The sequence below is a fragment of the Barbus barbus genome (assembly GCF_936440315.1).
Source record: "Barbus barbus genome assembly, chromosome: 42".
NCBI classification, from domain to species: domain Eukaryota; kingdom Metazoa; phylum Chordata; class Actinopteri; order Cypriniformes; family Cyprinidae; genus Barbus; species Barbus barbus.
In genome coordinates this window covers 19589800-19608392 of record NC_136720.1, presented here as the reverse complement: position 1 = coordinate 19608392, position 18593 = coordinate 19589800, and the positions used below count along the sequence as shown (strand labels likewise).

The 18593-nt window shown below is 36.1% G+C and overlaps 2 protein-coding genes across 2 annotated transcripts in view; both read left to right on the top strand.

Annotated features, from left to right (window-relative positions):
• Positions 1-2697: 2697 nt before the first annotated feature.
• Positions 2698-12239, top strand: LOC306861719 (inhibitor of growth protein 3-like). The gene is made up of 12 exons (XM_079404139.1): positions 2698-2836; positions 2968-3039; positions 3928-4028; positions 4899-4964; positions 5231-5327; positions 5596-5667; positions 5746-5862; positions 7017-7177; positions 7991-8181; positions 8345-8519; positions 9975-10013; positions 11337-12239. Exons 1-12 carry the CDS (start codon positions 2809-2811, stop codon positions 11451-11453), a joined length of 1236 nt encoding a protein of 411 aa, XP_079260265.1. The 5' UTR covers positions 2698-2808; the 3' UTR covers positions 11454-12239.
• A 1342-nt stretch (positions 12240-13581) lies between these two features.
• Positions 13582-18593, top strand: part of LOC306861342 (cadherin-like and PC-esterase domain-containing protein 1) — a 57295-nt gene continuing 52283 nt past the window's right edge. Inside the window, exon 1 of the mRNA XM_079403554.1 lies at positions 13582-14148. Within this exon, the coding sequence (XP_079259680.1) occupies positions 13864-14148 (285 nt within the window). The 5' untranslated portion in view covers positions 13582-13863. The remainder of the gene's footprint in view (positions 14149-18593) is intronic.

The window sequence follows — 18593 nt, the reverse complement described above, 5'->3', positions numbered from 1 at the left end:
ACCCACTTTTTGGCGTGTTCGCACCACGGAAACTAGGGACGGTTTCAGTTCCAGGGACTCCGTTTGGAGGAACTAAATTAGCTCCTACTTCAGAGTAGGGTCTAAAACAGTTCTAGGAACTATCCTTGACATAAGTGTACGCTGATTGGCTAAACGGGTACAAAAACGCCCTCACCCACCATGATTTAAAACGTTGTGTAAACATTGTATCATACTGAGAGCATTTATAAACTGCATTTACCTGAAGACTTCGTCTATGGCGTTTTGTGCTTCTATCAGCCTCAATGAAATGTAGCACTGCAAACTGTCGTTGGAGATCTTAGTCCTCCTTTCCACTCTTTCAATTTTTGGTCTGCGGGGAAAAAAAGTTCCTGGAACAAACTAATTTCGGTGGAAAAGCGGCTTATGTATATACTAGTGCTATCAAACGATTAATCGCGATTAATCGCATCCAAAATAAAAGTTTTTGATCCTAAAATCCATGGATTTCAGTCTGCGTCAAAAGTGAGGGAAAAATGGGATAAAAGCAAAAACTGACATAAAAATGTTTATGCATATGCTAACTGTAGAGTGTAACCTTTTGTGCTCAAATATATCAAACACAATCAAACATTGTTTTATTAAGATGTAAACGTCACAAAACAATCATAATATGCATTATTGTGTATCCATTGTCCTTGTCCAGTTAGGGACAAATTCTGGGCCTGCTCATTTGCCTTATATTAATTCTAATATACCATTCTACCCACTTAATAAGTTTCTATGCTCATTACAAACACATGCAGCAGTGCTTGGCATGCATCCAGATCCCCGCCCCCAAGATATCATATGCTGGGGTGAAGAGGTCAGATCTGATGGGCGTATTATTGTCTTGAGAAAGACTGTCACAATCTGCTATTATCTGGAAATGTGTTGATGAATATTACTATGCTGCAGCTGGTACTAATTTAAAACAGTATGTCCATATAAATATAAATTTACAAAAGCAGTAATAACTATAAATTTATTAATATGTTGTTTTAATGAATCTATAACATTGGGCAAAGAAAGGACTTGCCCTTTACATTGACTATAATATTACAGCACTTCTTCATTTAGTTCTCTCACAAAGTGGCCTATTCTAACACTCAGGGTTTAAATATTAGTTGGGACATTAAATAAATTAATTGTTAAACATTTAAAGACTTGAAAATGACTCCTTAAATAAAAAATCAAAGCAAAACTGTTCTTTCGTTCACAAGGATACACACAGCATGCAAAACCAATACAGGCATTGTTTTATTTGGAGCATCCTAACTGCTGACTGACTGATATTATTTGATACTCTAGTGTGCAAATATAGCACCAGGAAACTCAGATGAGAAGAAATATAAAAAGACAACTAGAAATAGCTTTCAAACTGCCACAAATGCAGATGGAACAGTCATCAGAGGAGCCACATTTCCTGTTTATGAGCTCGAGCATATTTTTATTTGATCTAAATTGAGAGCTGAGGTGCAATGTCACTTTGCGAAACACTTCTTGTCTACAGTTGTGTGGTAACTTTGTCTTGCAAATAAAAGGTTTTAATGGGATGTTTTATAAAAGCCTCTTCCACCACGACTGCTCCAAGTCATAACTGTCTACAATGAGCGTGGGGTCAAGCTGAGGTTTTTTCCTCTCAAGAGACAGCTGGGTAGTTACATTGTCTTCCACGGCAAATTTCTAGTGGTATGTGTTACAAAAGCCTCTTAAACACAGACAGCACCAAATTGTAACTGTCTAGAGCAAACATCTGAGCTGTTCTCCCGTATTGCAGTCAGTGCTGCCCTCCAAAGGCCATAACTGTATGAAACCAGTCAGATGAAAGACTCAACAGAAGTACAAGGGTACTTGTGTCTCTGATAACCATGATGATGCAAAATTTAAAGAACATTATATTTTTTATACAATAATATTATTTAGTAACTGAATAAAGATTTTGTTCAAAACTATGACTATTTTCTTAAGAAAATCTTGAAGAAAAAATGTATTATAGAAATAATTTTATATTGTTATAAAACTGTTTTATATTATAGAATTAGACTTTTTGATTTCATTATCATTATACACACCGACACAAACACATATAAATAAACAAATACATATATTTATTTACATAAAAATTAAATAAATCAATCAATAAATGCATGAATATATTAGCATATATTAGTAATTGACTAAATAACCATATTTACAGTATAATTATTACAAGGACAGTCGTTCTTGACAGGTAGCTAATATTTGCCAAGGTAATATTTCACATCAAAAACCACACACACACACACACACACACACACACACACACACACACACACACACACACACATATATATAATGCAAAGGAATTTAGAGGACAAAACATAAAGATCTTGTTCAAGACACTGCAACTGTCACTGAGAGAGAGGACAAAATTCATAACAATATTGTTTTGAACTATGTGCTAGAAACCAACATAAACATCCACTACTAGAGAAAACACACATTTGTGTAATGTGCATATTACTCGTCATATACTGCACGTTAATCCATTTTAATATGCGTACATCCCTATGGATGTAGTTATGTAGTTGCGTAATTAAAAAACTACAAATCCCGTGCAAGCATTCAAAGAAATAGTCAGCTTCCGCGCAACTCCATCACTGTCCAATCAAATCGCACGCCCTTCACGTAAGCCCCTCCCCTATCAACTTGTGTTTTTTCCTCCCCTTCATTTCTCCGCTGCCTGCGACGCCATATTGACGAAAAACACCCTTTCTCAAAAACATCTGAAACACTCTCTCCGCCAGAATGTTGTACCTTGAGGACTACCTCGAGAGTGAGTATATGAGCTATTGTAATGATTCGTGTTTATATAAGAGGGGTTAGGTGTCTGAGAGGGCTGTTTTGTACGTGTGAATGCGTCGTAGCTGTTAGCCTGTAACGCGCCTCTGTTCTTCTCCCCGGCAGTGATCGAGCAGCTACCCATGGATCTCCGCGACAGGTTTACGGAAATGAGAGAGATGGACCTGCAAGTGCAGAGTACGAATTCACTTCTTCCGTAAAACATCACATCTGACCTTGACTAATGCAGAAAGCCCATCATATTAGTGGGGATTTGTTTGCGTGTATATGGAGCATGCATGTATTATGCACTCACTTCACATCAGCATGCAACATCATGTGGAAGTTGAGCAACATGAGTGTATCTCATGGGATTCGCATGCATTAATCATTTTAACAAATTGTATGTATTTTTTACCGTCCACTAACACTGTTGACACTGTCAGTACTTCCCTGCTGATATGAATAGGCTCTTCATAGTCTTCATCACACCGTTATTGCATTTATTTGTTGACCATAATAGGTTTTAGTGTAAACCGTGAGTATTTGATCTACTTAGTAACTCGTAGTTAGTAGTTTTAACTACAAATCAATTTAGTTATGTTTATAGTACAATTATATAAGGACAGTCGTTCTTGACAGGTTTCTCCTCTAATCTCATGTCCAAGAACATGCCCAGGTAATAATTCACACCAAAAATAAATAATTATTCTTTATTATTTTTTTACATTTATAGCAAACCTATATTAAACCTAAACCTATATAAACGTACAACTATAAATTATTTTAGTTTTTTTTTTTTAGTTAAACTCTTGTTATTTTGAAGTGAGTGTCACCTGGACTTTTATTTTTATTATTATTTTTTTTGTTTTTCCATTAAATGCCTTTGCTCCAATTGTTATGGTTTATGGATCACTCTTTATGGGGGTTGAACCTACAACCTTTTAATGATCTACTCACATCCTTAGCCACTAGGCTACACCACCTCCTCTGTTGAAAGATTTAGGCTCCACAGCAGCCAATCAGTGTGATTGTGAGTCGAGTGTTGGGTTCTTGACTCATTCCTGCCCCTGTTCTTTTGTTCAGATGCGATGGATCAGCTAGAGCAGCGGGTTAATGAGTTCTTTACAAACGCCAAGAAGAACAAGCCTGAATGGAGGGAAGAACAGATGGAAATTATTAAAAAGGTAAAGAACAGATGCTGTGCACCTCAGTTAATCCACATTTTACTGTTATTAATAACAATTGTATTTGGTACAATATTGATACTGGAATTCAAATGTGACATTTTTAAAGGAATAGTTCACCCAAAAATGAAAAATTGCTGAGAATGTACTCTGATCATTCAAGATGTAGATGAGTTTGTTTCTTCAACGTAACAGATTTGGAGAAATTTAGCATAACGTAATTTCCTCACCAATGGATCCTCTGCAGTGAATGGGTGCCGTCAGAATTGGAGTCCAAACAGCTGATAAAAACATCACAATAATCCACATTACTCTGGTCCATCTGTTAACGTCGTGTAGATTGAAAAGCTGTATGTTTTAATAAATCCATCCAGATGTATTTAAATTCAGTCCATTGTTTCCAGCTAATACAAGTCCTCTATCCATAATATTACTTTCTTCAGTGTAAAGGCTATTTTTTTTTACTCTAAATATTAGCGAAAACAATCCAAAAGAGTTATGAATATGTTGGTGGATTTTTGTGTGTGAGGACATTTTTCATATAAATACACAGCTTTTTATTTCACAAGGCATTAATTGATGGACTGGAGTCGTGTGAATTACTTGTGGATTACCGTGCTGTTTTTATCAGCTGTTTGGACTCTCATTCTGACGGCACCCATTCACTGCAGATCCGTTAGTGTGCAAGTGATGTAATGCTAAAGTTCTCCACATTGTTCAGATGAAGAAACAAACTCATCTACATCTTGTAGGATGGCCTGAGGGTGAGTATATTTAAATGAACTATTCCTTTAATCACCGATGGATAGTTTTGCAATTGAATGGTCATATGCAGAGTTTTTTGGGAAAGTATCTGTTTCTGTTTATCAGGACTACTATAAAGCTTTGGAAGATGCAGATGAAAAGGTCCAATTAGCCAATCAAATTTATGATCTGGTGAGTAACTTGATTTCCACTAGGTGGCAGCACATCATAGATAGTGAATAATCCATGGCTCTCAGGGATGCCGCTACTCCGCTGTTTTTTAAGTTATCAATGCTGATTGCTTTCTGTGTGCTTTAATTCAAGTCTCCTTTGATTACGAATGCATTTTATTCTAGTCAAAATGTACATAATAGTACATAACCTTGATCCTGGTGAGAGGGTTTATGGGATATCTGCTTACTATTGATCTTGTGCTGATGTTGGGGACTCTTTCGTAGGTTGATAGACACTTGCGGAAGTTGGATCAGGAGTTGGCGAAGTTCAAAATGGAGTTGGAGGCAGATAACGCTGGCATCACAGAAATCCTAGAGAGACGTGAGTGGCAGCTGTCAATCACCTTCTTTGTAGTTTGTTAAAGGGCTAATTTTAATGCTTAAAAACAAGGAATTGCATCATGTTTATAAAGACGATGTGATTAAAATGTTTTAATGTGTAGCAAATAAACCAGTACTTGCTTAGTCTTTGGAAAAGTACCTTGTAGGTAAAATGAAAGCTAGTCTGGGCTCATTTAGTCAACTGATCATGTTATGGCTTTTTGCTGATTTGAAACTGTTCACCTGAAAGTCAGTTTTACTTTTTCTAGGGTCACTTGAGATGGACAGCCCCTCTCAACCTGTCAATAACCACCACGTACATTCACACGCCACTGTGGAGAGTAAGTCTGTTCCAAGAGAATGACTGCCCCTTGTTTTCTGTTTCAGTCTTCTTACCTGTTTTGTGTGTCTTTCGATAGAGAGGAAGTACAGCACGCCAGCCCACCACACTACTGAACACGTACCAGAAAAGAAGTTTAAATCAGAGGCCCTTCTCTCCACACTTACGTCAGACGCTTCTAAAGAAAACACACCGGGTAAAACATACATTCTCTCTCTGAGTCACCGTGTGAAAACATGTCAGTCACAACAGAAAGATTTTTTTAAAGAAAGTAAACTTTCTCAGGAATTTGACTATTCTGTTTCTATCTCTTTTACTCTACCATTCAAAAGTTTGGCATCGTTAACTTTTAACAATTTTTTTTTCAGCTCTCTTATGCTCAGCAAGATTGCATTTGTCTGATATAACCTTTTTTTTACAATTTAGAATAATTTTAGTGTTTTAAAATTAAATTGTATTCCTGTGATGGCAAAGCTGAATGATCATATCTTCAGTGTCATATGATCCTTCAGAAATCATCCTTATATACTGATTTGGTGCACAAGAAGAAACATTTCTTATCGTTGTTGAAAAATAAAATTTTTTGTAAGGTTTATTTTTTGTGGAAACTGTGATGTTTTTTTTTTTTTTTTTTTCTGGATTCTTTGATGAATAGAAAGTTCAAAATACAGCATTGAATCTAAATAGAAAGCTCTTGTAACATTATTATGAATGTCTTTACTGTCACTTTTAATTTATTTCATGCATCCTTGCTCAGTGAAAGTATTAATTTATTTAAAATCTTATTTAACGCCAAACTTGTGTACTGTAGTGTATGGTGAATTATTTATTTTAATATTTATTATTTTTAGTAAAAAATAAAGGTGATTTTTATTTATTTATTTCTTTCTAATTAAATTAACACGGGAAAGAATGAATATTCCATCTTTTTAATTGTTTATCAATAAAGCTATGCATGGTAGTAAATAGCTAAATTTACCTACATTCCATTATAAACGTTTTTATGCAGGTAAACACTCTTTCATGCATTTTTTGAGAGGATTGTTAAACTAATCTACACATTCTTTATGGAACATTATGAATAATTTTGTTCTTCACAGTAATTTCCAGCAAAATCATTGCAAATATAGTGAATATGCAGTATAACTGCAGCCCTTATCTTAATCACAGTGTCAAGGGAAATAAACAACAACTATGATTTGTCGTAATCCCGCTGCACATATGTTTGCTGTGTGCGGTAACTACTGAGTGGTTCAGAATAAATAAGTGTAATGAGATTAGTTATTACTCATGGTGGACAAGTGTTTCTGGTCATATATGAAATTATATTTTTTTGTGTGTGTGTTGCAGGCTGCAGAGTGAACAGCACGTCCTCTTCTAACAACGTGTATAACGTCAACTCCACCCAGTCGCTTTCCTCATACAACCTGAGCCCACTTCCTGCCGGGCCCGCTGCAGGGGCGGGGGCCATTTCCATGGCAGCAGCTCAGGCAGTGCAAGCCACCGCACAGGTAAAACCGCCCCCCCCACCCCTTCCCCTCTACCTCTAGATCTCTTTGTACTCCCCCCATCCCTTCACTTCCTGTTTCAACTATTTTGGGCCTCTTAAGGGTCCTTTTATCCCTCCTATCTGTTATTTTTGTCAAATTATTTTTTTCTGGCACTCCGCCCATGTTAATTTCAGTGTTCACTAGTACAAAGAGGCATTTTAATATTGTTTCTCAAGGAAAATCACATCCTGTGTTGATCCTGTGAGTTTTCATTATAAGCTCTCATTTTGTATTCAAGTCCAGTGAGACAAAAAAGCCTAAAAAATGTAAGCAAATTCTTACATTTAGTCAAATATATTGATTCACTAAATATTTTGGCATTTAAAATGCATTAATTATAAAGCTCTGAAATTATTACACTGTATTACATAAAATGTATAAATTTGATTATATTTCACCCTTTTTTGTATTTTTTTACATTTACATTTATTCATTTAGCTGACGCTTTTATCCAAAGCGACTTACAATTGCTATATATGTCAGAGGTCGCACGCCTCTGGAGCAACTAGGGGTTAAGTGTCTTGCTCAGGGACACATTGGTGTCTCACAGTGGATTCGAACCCGGGACTCTAACACCAAAGGCATGTGTCTTATCCACTGCGCCATCACCACCCGTTTGTGTTTGTTATTATTATTATTCATTTAATTAACAGTTTAGTCCCTTAAAATTAAAATATTACAAATAATATATATATGTATATATATACACACACACACACACTTACATATATACATTTCTTCATCCTCTCTAATATTTGTGTGCATGTTTTTCAGATGAAAGAGGGCAGGAGAACATCCAGTCTCAAGGCCAGTTATGAAGCTGTCAAGAACAATGATTTCTTGGGGCGAGAGTTTGCTCTGAGTCGGGACACCAGCGGTTACTCATCTTCTGCACTGGCTAACACACTCACACAGCCCCTCACGTCCAACAACAGCTCGGACTCTCGCACAGGACGCAAGACCAAGTAAGACTCACACGTTTCCATATCCATTTATTCGGTTCCTGAATGAGCCACCCAGATGCATTTTTGTGTTGTGCCTCCTCTGTAAGCATGCATTTTTCTCTGACATTGTATTCATCAAATTAATATGTTTGATTTGAAACCACTTTCTTGCTTGGCTTTTCAGAGGCAACACTAAGTCTTCCAACCACCAGTCCTCTTCATCCTCCTCTTCCTCTTCACTGTCATCCTGCTCGTCAACGTCAGCATTGGCTCATGAGCTGGTACAGCCCACCGTCACAGAAACTCCGGTGGACTGGACCTATGACCCCAATGAACCCAGATACTGCATCTGCAACCAGGTGTGTTCCTGTCACATCTCTCTAATACAGTATTCCAGCAACACTACTATTTGTAGTGCTCTTACTGTGATTCTGATATCGAATTGATTTACTATTATATTGAATCACTAACTCTAATTAATTGGGACCACGATCTGCAGATTATAAAGCTGTTTTGTGGCAGTAAAGATTCACACATTAAAGTTGTTAAGCTCATGTTGACAGGTTAGTTAGATGGGACAAGTCAAAATTTATATTGCTTGGTCTCTTTCCCTCAAGAAATAATTATTCCCTCTTCAATGTTTCTACTTAGCAGAAAACCCCTAAAATAAAACAAAAGACTGACAAAATTCTAAAATAAAATTGTGTGTATGTATAATGTGTATGTATGTGTGTGTGTGTGACACACACACACACACACATATATATATATATATATATATATATATATATATATATATATATTTAATGTATATATTAGGGGTTGCACTGACTAGTTTAACGCTTTAAGCGCTTTAAGCTTGACGTCGACTAGTCGCTGGTCTTATAGAGGGCGCAACAGGATAAGAAATCAACATTTACTCCGTTTCTAAACAGTTAAAATTATAAATTAATTCATACTCTGAAAGCGCTCCACAAGACATGTGTGATTATATTACTGGTTGCTCGAAATTGAACGGGAGAATGCACCTTTTAAACAGCTTATTGTACAGGCGAATTAATCGCCGTTCTAATCTAATGCGCTGCTGCACTGTACACACATAGGCTAGTCAGACGGTAGCGTGTACAATACATCACGCGCAGATCTCACGCATAGAATCATTCAGCGCGGAAATGTATTGTCAACAATGTTCTGTGATTTCTCAGTAAAATAGCTTAGAAACTGAAAAGTTCAAGCATACATTTCTTAATAACTAAATCCCACAGCTTCACTACTAGCAGAGAGATGCTGCCAGGTAGAATTAATTAACACGCAATAGCTCTCACTAATGCATTCATTCATATGAATGTAATCTTTACTGTGCTATTTATCTGTATCTGATTTAGAACAAGCAGAAATCTGTGAGAAATATAACGACCTAAAGGCAAAAGAACTGATCAAAATAAGCTGTTATAGGAGCAATAGCCATGTGGGCAGTGCTGTGTCCTATGCCATAGTTGTACACACGGTGTTTGTCACAGCTCCAGTTTGCAAAAGGATTATCTGAGAGTGTGTGTGTGTGTTTTAGTTTATGTATGAGTGCAAAAGAATTGTCTCCCCATGAATGCATTTGTTTTATGGCCTCAAAGTAATATTGCTTTTGTCAAAGTATCAAAAATAGAAATGTGTGTGTGTGACTCTGAATAGACATCAAAGACATAACTTGCATAGTCTTTGTTCGCAGGTGCGCACATCCGTGACACTCGGCTGCAGGTGTGTATGTGTGTGTTTGTCTCGTATGCTCTGTGTTTCATTCTCTTTCTGTCATTGTGCAGGTGTCATACGGAGAGATGGTCGGCTGCGATAACCAAGATGTAAGTCAAGCCTTCATCTCCAGAGACACACAGCTACATTATTTTATTAGAATGAATTTTATAATCATTTTATATTAATGCAATTTTAAATTGCTATTATAAATAAAAATATAACATTTCTTAATAAAATTAATTAAATCAAATTAATAAAATATATAATAATATTATATAAACTAAATATTTTACAATTCTAAAATATACCGTAATATAATTTATAATATACGGAATTGAATGTTTATTTATTTTATATATATTAGGGGTGTAACGATTCGTTTTAACAACGATTCGATATTGGTTCAATATCGACGATATTGGTTCATTTAGAACGATACAATCCGAAACGATTCAGTAACTTGAAATCGATTCAGTAACTTCTTAGCCAAAAATTCAACCAGTGTGACTGAAATAAATACCTGGATACTGGATAGTGCAGGTGAAGTTTCCTAGATTCCTGTTGTTTCTTGTAAGGGAATCAGGTATCAATTAATTATGGATATAAACAAACAAGTAAACAACAATTAATGGCAAATGCATTCATATTTTATTTGAATAAAGTGCAACAAACACTTTAGGTTGAATTAACAGGAAGTGAACCTTTTCTGCTCTCATTTTCAATATTCAATACATTTTCAATAAAAGTACAGTAAGTGCAACCAACATTTCAACAGTAGGTTTACCTGCTACTTCTGCTTTTGTTTTTCAACATAAAAATATTACAATATTAATATCAAAAATAAAGTGTAACCAACATCTCTTCAGGTTGAATTAACAGTAGGTTTACCTGCTACTTTTGCTGTAGTTTTTCAACATAAAAATAATACAAATACAGTATTAATATAAAAAATAAAGTGCAATCTCCGTCTTTGCAAAAGCCAAAGTGTTTCCACACACTGGACCGCAATGGTGGCTTGATAATTTCGCACTCGTCGACTTCTCCTCTGCCATCCGCCATGCTATGTTTTGTTGTCTTTGCGCTGCTGCTGGCGTGTGTCACAGATAGACAGACTGAATCGAGTAACGTTTAACACCTTTATCATTAAAAGTGCTAAGAAAAAACATCCATATAAAGTCTGACGTGCTTAAATCCAATGCGTTATTTCCGTATCTATTGATTACCTTTTAAAACGATGTCAGATCGATATATGTCGTCCGGAAGGCCAACTTGTCGAGCACAGATCGATGTAGTTGGATCATATGTGTGTGTGTGTATATGTGTGTATATATATATATATATATATATATATATGGTCATTTTAATGACATTTTCATTGCTGCGAGAGAAATTGTCATTTGATCCCAACTCTTTCCCGTCTTTTCCCACAGTGTCCGATCGAGTGGTTCCACTACGGCTGTGTAGGTTTGACCGAGGCACCCAAAGGGAAGTGGTACTGCCCACAGTGTACGGCGGCCATGAAGAGGAGGGGAAGCCGGCACAAATAAATGCCAGATCACCTGGGCCGACCTCTCTGAAATGACTGTCCCCCTCGACTGAGAGAGTACATCTTACATCACCATGAGATCAGGGTGTGTAGATGCAAGAGAGAGAGAGAGAGATGCCTGAAAGATGTTTTGGCTGCTGTGTGTGTGTGTTTGTATAAATTGCAACCAGGTTGGGCGTTTTTAGCTGGTGAATCTAAGCGCACACTGCCCTCGAAACTTTTCCTGTTTTTATGTTTTTCTCTTCATCTCCATTAATCTTTATGGAGGCGGATGGGCAAGATGGTATTGGGAGGCCCATATTTTTTAACATTCAAGACATTCCTTGGCTTGCCATGTGTGATGACCCTTCGCATCTGGCAGCTCCTGCTAATCCATATCGGCATAGTATGGATTGACGTGACGCAGACTGGTAATTTGTAGTCCTGAACTGTTTGATGGACTGCAAGTCTCAAGACATTCAGCTCTGACAAATCTTAAAGGATCCTGATATGAACAGATTACGACAGCAACAGTGACGCCTCATTGCTCGCCAGTGAACGTGACGATTTTGCGGGATTATTTGTGTGTAATGGATAGATGATGTATTGTGCTCCGCTTAAAGGACAGGATGTTTCTTATTTTACCGAGGAGCTCTTAAGGTGTACAATAGAACAAATGAACAACTGTGACCTGTGTGTATGTTTGTGTGTCTGTCTCTAGCCTGTACTGCACTGATGTGGTGATATGTTTTGAGAGATGTGGGGGGGTGGAATAAAATGATCAAGAACTTTTGGTACACACTGTCTTAAAGTGCATTGTAAAAGATTGAATGCATTTTGCCAAGTAGGACATGTTTCAGGATCAATGTCGTTTTGGTCCTGGAACAACATTAATACCAACCAGTCGGTGCCCTCTGATTTTAGTAGGAGCGTGGGAAGGATATGAGAATTGGGAGACACATTGAGCTATATTCATGCAACAAGCAGAATTGCATTTTTGTATAAATCCTGCTTGAAACAGTTCCTACATTGTCCCACTCAAGCAAATGGGACAATTTAAGATGCCGTTCTCTTCATATTAACTCATTTAATCCTAAACCATAAAAATCCATTTGTAACCATTTGCTTTGAATTTGAAGGGCTAAAGAACTGTTTTAAACTAGATGTTCACTTTAACATTTTTTATAGCTGGTTTAAATGATCAAAGTGAATTAATTCCAGGCATTAATTTAAAAAGAAAAGCTTCATAGAATGTCAAAATACATGAGACAATACTGTAAATATTATGTATAATATTTGAGGGTCCTGTAATTATCATAAATCATGACCACAATGCATGTAAACACGATAGTGGTCACACTGTTTATTTTGAGAATATAAAAGAAATAGATTTTCGAAGTATTGTTTCTTTAAATAAAACTAGAGAGAGAGGTTTTATTTAAAAAAAAAAAAAACAATACTTCGAAATCTATATTTAAAAAAAAAAACGTATATGTAAATTGTTTCACTTTTTTTTTTTTTTTTGGAGAATAGTATTTTTTTTATGTTAATATTTATCTTACGGAGGAATCGTTTTTTAAAGAATGTTACAATATGAATTATATATTGTTTCGTTGGATTTTCCAAAGGCTAAAATGCATGTGTTGGGAAAATGTTGGAATTAATTAGGTTAACGCAGACCGGGTGCGCACTTTAACAAATCAAAAGAACAGACCCAAACATCCTCTTTTTATTTATTTATTTTTTTGCTGGCTTTAACAGTATCTACTAGCGACAGTTACTTCCGTTTAAATAGCTATGAAAAGGAGCAGCACACGGGGGTCTGGAGGCGCGTTTTGTAAAAGTTGAAGAATTTGAAAGGTTGTTAAAGAACGTAACGCCTAGGCTATGCGCGCGAGAGACCGTGTGAAAACAGTGAGACGCGACGCGACAGTCTCTCGCTCGTCAGTCTAGATTGACCAACAATTAAAAAAGACTGTAAATGACCGCTAAACACGTCCTGTGTGAAAAGGCCTTTAAGTTTAATATGTGGAGAAGCCCGGCAGAACCCACACACATTCACGGCGGTTTGGTAAATGGAGGCAGGCGTTCCCTGACAGCGCGTGAAGGAGGCGTATCATTACTCTCAGTCATGAGGTTCCTCCGCTCCGGAGTGTTTTTAATCAACCGTGGGGCTCAGCAGCCTTGAGAACAAGAAATAAGCCTTCAGAGAAACTTTTCACTCTGTTTGGACACCCGGGCCGTTGACTTTACAAGCAGCTCTGACGCGCGTCGAATTAGTTCAAGATTTTCCACGATCATGTGAAGCGCTCCTCAGATATGTGCGCTTTAACCCAGCGCGTCGGATTCCTGGGTTGCGCGTTTGAGCGCTTGTCTCTCGACAGCGCGCCGTGATCCGGAGGGATGATGTGGGGACCAAACGCGCATTCCCAATGGTATGTGTCTTGACTCTATCCAGCAACGTTTGTGCAGAAGTGGGAATGCTTTTCCGTGGGATCTGGGCGCTCCGCCGGAGGTGCTGCACTGGTCCCCTTCTGCTGCTGGGGATAGCGGTCGGGCTGTTTTACCACACTGTGACTATGCACCGGGACAGAACAGAGTTCAAGTCCAGCCAACGGGACCAAAGGAACAAATCAGCGGTGTTTGATTATAAACTACTGCTCAAGAACCCAGAGAGACTCGTATCTCTACTAGAAGCATCACAGACAGACAGTTTTGTAAGTATGATGCTTTCTTTATGTTTGAAAGCTGTTTATTATTTAATCTTTGCCTAATAATAATGCTGCTGATAATAATAATAATTATTAGGGATTCTTAAAGTGCAAATATTTATCTATAATATTTAGTATTCATTATCTTACAATGTATTTATTAATGAATTATTCCGGCATTTAATGCACATATAAAATAGTTCTTTGTAGTACTGAAAAAAACAAGATTTAATGCTCATAATATTACAGTATTAATTTATTTAAATGCAATTATTTATTAATGTATTGTTCATGGAGTTAATGTTAAATCTAATGCGTAATACAGTTAACATGCAGAAAAAATAGAATATTAAATACGCATTACAGAATTATATTTACTTTTTTAATGTATTGTTCAAGTATTTAATGTTAACTAATGCATATTTAAATAGCTTTTTATAATACGAATTTTTAAAAGAATATTTGATACTCAGATACATTTGATACATTACAGCGTTAATGTATTAAAATGTACTTATTAATGTATTATGCATGTGTTTGTATAATAATTGAATGTAATATTCAAAGTGTAATTATGATAATTATAATGCTGAAAATATTTTGAATATTTAATACTCAATTTTACAACATTAATATATTTACATTTTATTAATGCATTGTATGTTTAATGTTAAATTTAATGCTTAATTAAAAGTATTATTTATATGTAATACATTAGAATATTTAATACTATAATATTACAGCATTAATATTTAAATGTACTTATGTATTATTTGTGTATTTAATTATAATTTTAATCCACTTTGCATTCAATACACTTTTTTTTTTTATTGTCAAAAGTTATTTTATATAACTTTTTTCATAGTTTGATAAAAATAACCTAGAATTAGTTTTTGTCCAGGTAGTGCTATAGCTTTCAAAACAATACAAATCGTCAATCAAAAACTTAAATATTTCTAAGTTCTCATCACTTGCAAAAAAGCTGTTGCTTTAGGATATTTGTCTTCCTTCACTTTCAGCATGAAACCCAGTTAAAAATAGCCAGCGAGTATTGTTTATTTATGATGATTGTCTTTGTTGGGGGTATTTTAGGAGGAGAAACTCAAGGCTGGACATTCATTGGTTTAAGAGAGCGCATGAAGGAGGGGTTATTTATGAGCGCACACATGCTTTCGTTCGAGCGCTGGGATGATTGACATCTGCGGGGAAGTGTTATGTCAGTACGGGATAGAAAGATGTGAGGAGAGATGCCAGGAATAAAGTACAGCTGTCATGTGGGATGCCCAGCCATAGGTTTATTTATGACATCTGTATGAGGAGGTGAACATGTGTGCGCGCGAGAGAGAAAGAGTGCAAAGAATGGAAAAAAGTGAGAGAGAGAGAGAAATTGGGAAACAGATTTAGGGTCTGAGGCAGAAGATGAGGGCAGGAAAGCAATGAGAGGTGAGAGAGGTTTAGTTTTAAGCCGGGACTGCGGCAGTATGCTTTCCCATAATCCCGCACTAACTAACTCCTAGCAGGAAGTCAACACTGAGAACCATGACAGCTGTCCTCAATCAGCTGTTAGTGTACCTTACTTGAGTGTGTGTGTGTGTTGAGAAGGATAGAGTTATCAGTCTGTGCGACCATCAGTGGCTCTCTGATGTGTTTGCAGACGGACTGTGCCCTGCAGTGTCTGGTGCTGCCATATAAAAGTCATAAACACGTAGGTAACAGAGTTGGGCAGGAAGTGAAGAATTACCCGTTGCATTTGTGGGCATCATGATTGTGAGTGTGTGTGTGGGAGTTTTGAAGGATTCTGGGAATTTATTTTGGAAGTTTTCAGCCTCTCAGCAACATGAGTGAGATAATGTTTGTGTGAATTAGCATAATGTAATTTCACATTAACATATATTCATAACGTTCATTTGAAGAAGATGCCTATTCCCGTGGTTGCTGCACGGACTGTGAAAAGTGTGAAAAAGTTTTCCCATCCCGCAAACCATTTCTGTCTCGTTGTCCCTGGAGACCATTGGAGGACGTTCATTCATGTTAACGAAGTCAAGTCTGTCTGTGCTTTTGGACCGCCTGGTTCTGATCCAGGATCAGACAATTGCATTCACTTTCAGCTGATTAACTTCTAGTGTTTACACACACACACACACGGTGAATGTGAATAACTGCTTTGACTGCTGCCATATGTCAGTCTAATATAAACCTCACTATGTAGTGTTTAGACATCACACTTTAACAGCCAGTTGGAAGGTCGTAGTCACATACTAATCTTACACAGTCTGCCCTGTTAATTTTTAAATAAATAAATGCAATAAATATAATGTTTTTTTTTTTACATTTTTAAAATGTATTATTATTATTCATAAGTTAAGCATCAATGTTTGGCACTATTTTTTTAAGTGATCAGGCTTATGATGATCACTTAGTGAATGATAAAATGAGCAAAATATCCCATGAACTTTGGAATCTAGGGACCTAATACTGTAGAGAAGTTCAGTGAATAATACAAAATTATAACTTAAGAATATAGAAAAATATGAATTAAAATATAGCTATAATACTGGAAAATAGTTATATTTAGTAATCATAATATTACAGCATTAATTATTTAAAGTTAATTAGTTATTAGTGTATTATTCATGTTTAATTTTAAATTGAATGCATAATTAAAATATAGTTATATATAATACAGAACAATATTTGTAATATTTAATGCTCATAATATTACAACTTTAATGCATTAACATTTAATTATTTATTCACATTTAATGCATAAATAAATAGTTATATAAAAATACTGAACAGTATTTATAATATTTGATGCTCACAATATTGTATTATATTTTATTTAAATGTAATTATTTGTTAATGTATTATTCATGTATTTAGTTTTGAATTTAATGCATAATTAAAATAGTTATATAATACTGATCAATGTTTGTTTTATACTCAGTATTATAGCATTAATGTATTTAAATTGAATTATTAATGTATTAAATGTATTTAAATTTAAAGCATAATTAAAATATAGTTATAATACTGAACAATATTTGTTTTATACTCATCAGATTATAGCACTCACGTATTTAAATGTAATTATTTATTAATGTATTATTCATGTATGTGGTATAAAGGGCGTAAAGTCGAACCTCTGCTGTGACATTGCTGTCAGGAGACACTGTAACCTACTGTCTAGCACATGCTATAGATGCTATAGCCTATATTAGGCCTGCGGTTTGAACAAACAACTGCACTCCATCACTGTTGGGATGAACGCTCACCAAAGAGACTCGCGTTCAAGTATGCTGAGAGTTTATTGTCTGCCGTTTTGACTGTGTGGGGAGAGGACATGTACAGGAGGTCAGCAAGTAGTGCTCACTTCTTTTCTATACCATGCGTTGCATTGTTTTAGAGGGTCTAGATGTGGCATAGAGGAGGGTTTGGTTTGTGAGTGTGTTTTATGTGGTTTGTGTCGAATAGGAGAGAGGAAAAAGGGTTATTTTTATATATAGGGGCCTCTCGACAGCCATGATTAACCTCTGAACCTTATACACGGAGCCAGTGGTAACAGAACCCCTCATCCACAGTGGCACAGAGAGAGAGAGCGAGGTATTTGTGGAGAGGGAGAAAGAGCGAGGAAAGCGCAGAAAAACAGGGAGAAGCAGTTTGTGGGGGGGAAAGCTTGAATAAAATGTTGAGCCAATGCCAAACGTTTTGCCAAGTAAACCATTCACTTTGCATGGACAAGCAGAGTTCGAGGTCTCCTCTGAATACTAACAGAACCCACGTTTTGTTTTCTTCCTTCTTTCCACATCTCAAACGCTCTCTTGAAGTCTAGGACATGTTAACCTGACCCAGCTGTGCTTCATGCTGGATTCAAATATTGAATCTGGATTGCAAAGTCAAATTGTGTTCATTTCTATGCAGAAAATTCCTTAGAAGAATGAAACATCACGTTTTCCACAAAAAGTCTAATAAACACTTTATCCAGCAATTAAGCACTTTGTTAATGCTAATGGTGGACTGCTTATGGTCACCAAGGAATGTAGCAACTTATGCTGGGTACACACTAAAAGATTTTTAAAATCTTATAAGATCTTCAAAATGTGAGAAATTAAAATTCCAACTTCAGAACAAAAGAACGGAGAACCAATACACATCAACACAAGTATTCCATTAACTAAATATCAATCCAGGAAAAAGAGTAGAAAGAAACGGAAGGCTTATAAGGACAGGCAAACAAAAGGAGCAAACGAGATAATTAAGAAGGTGACGGAAGCTACACAGGTGAACAGAACGAACTAATAAGGGCAACTAAGGGAAACTAGGTCAAAGAAGGTAGAACAGAAACACAGGGAAATCTAAACAGAGACAGAACATAAACGTGACAAGTAGTGCATGTGCACACAGTATATTTGTATATATGTGTGTGTGTGTGTGTATATATATATATATAT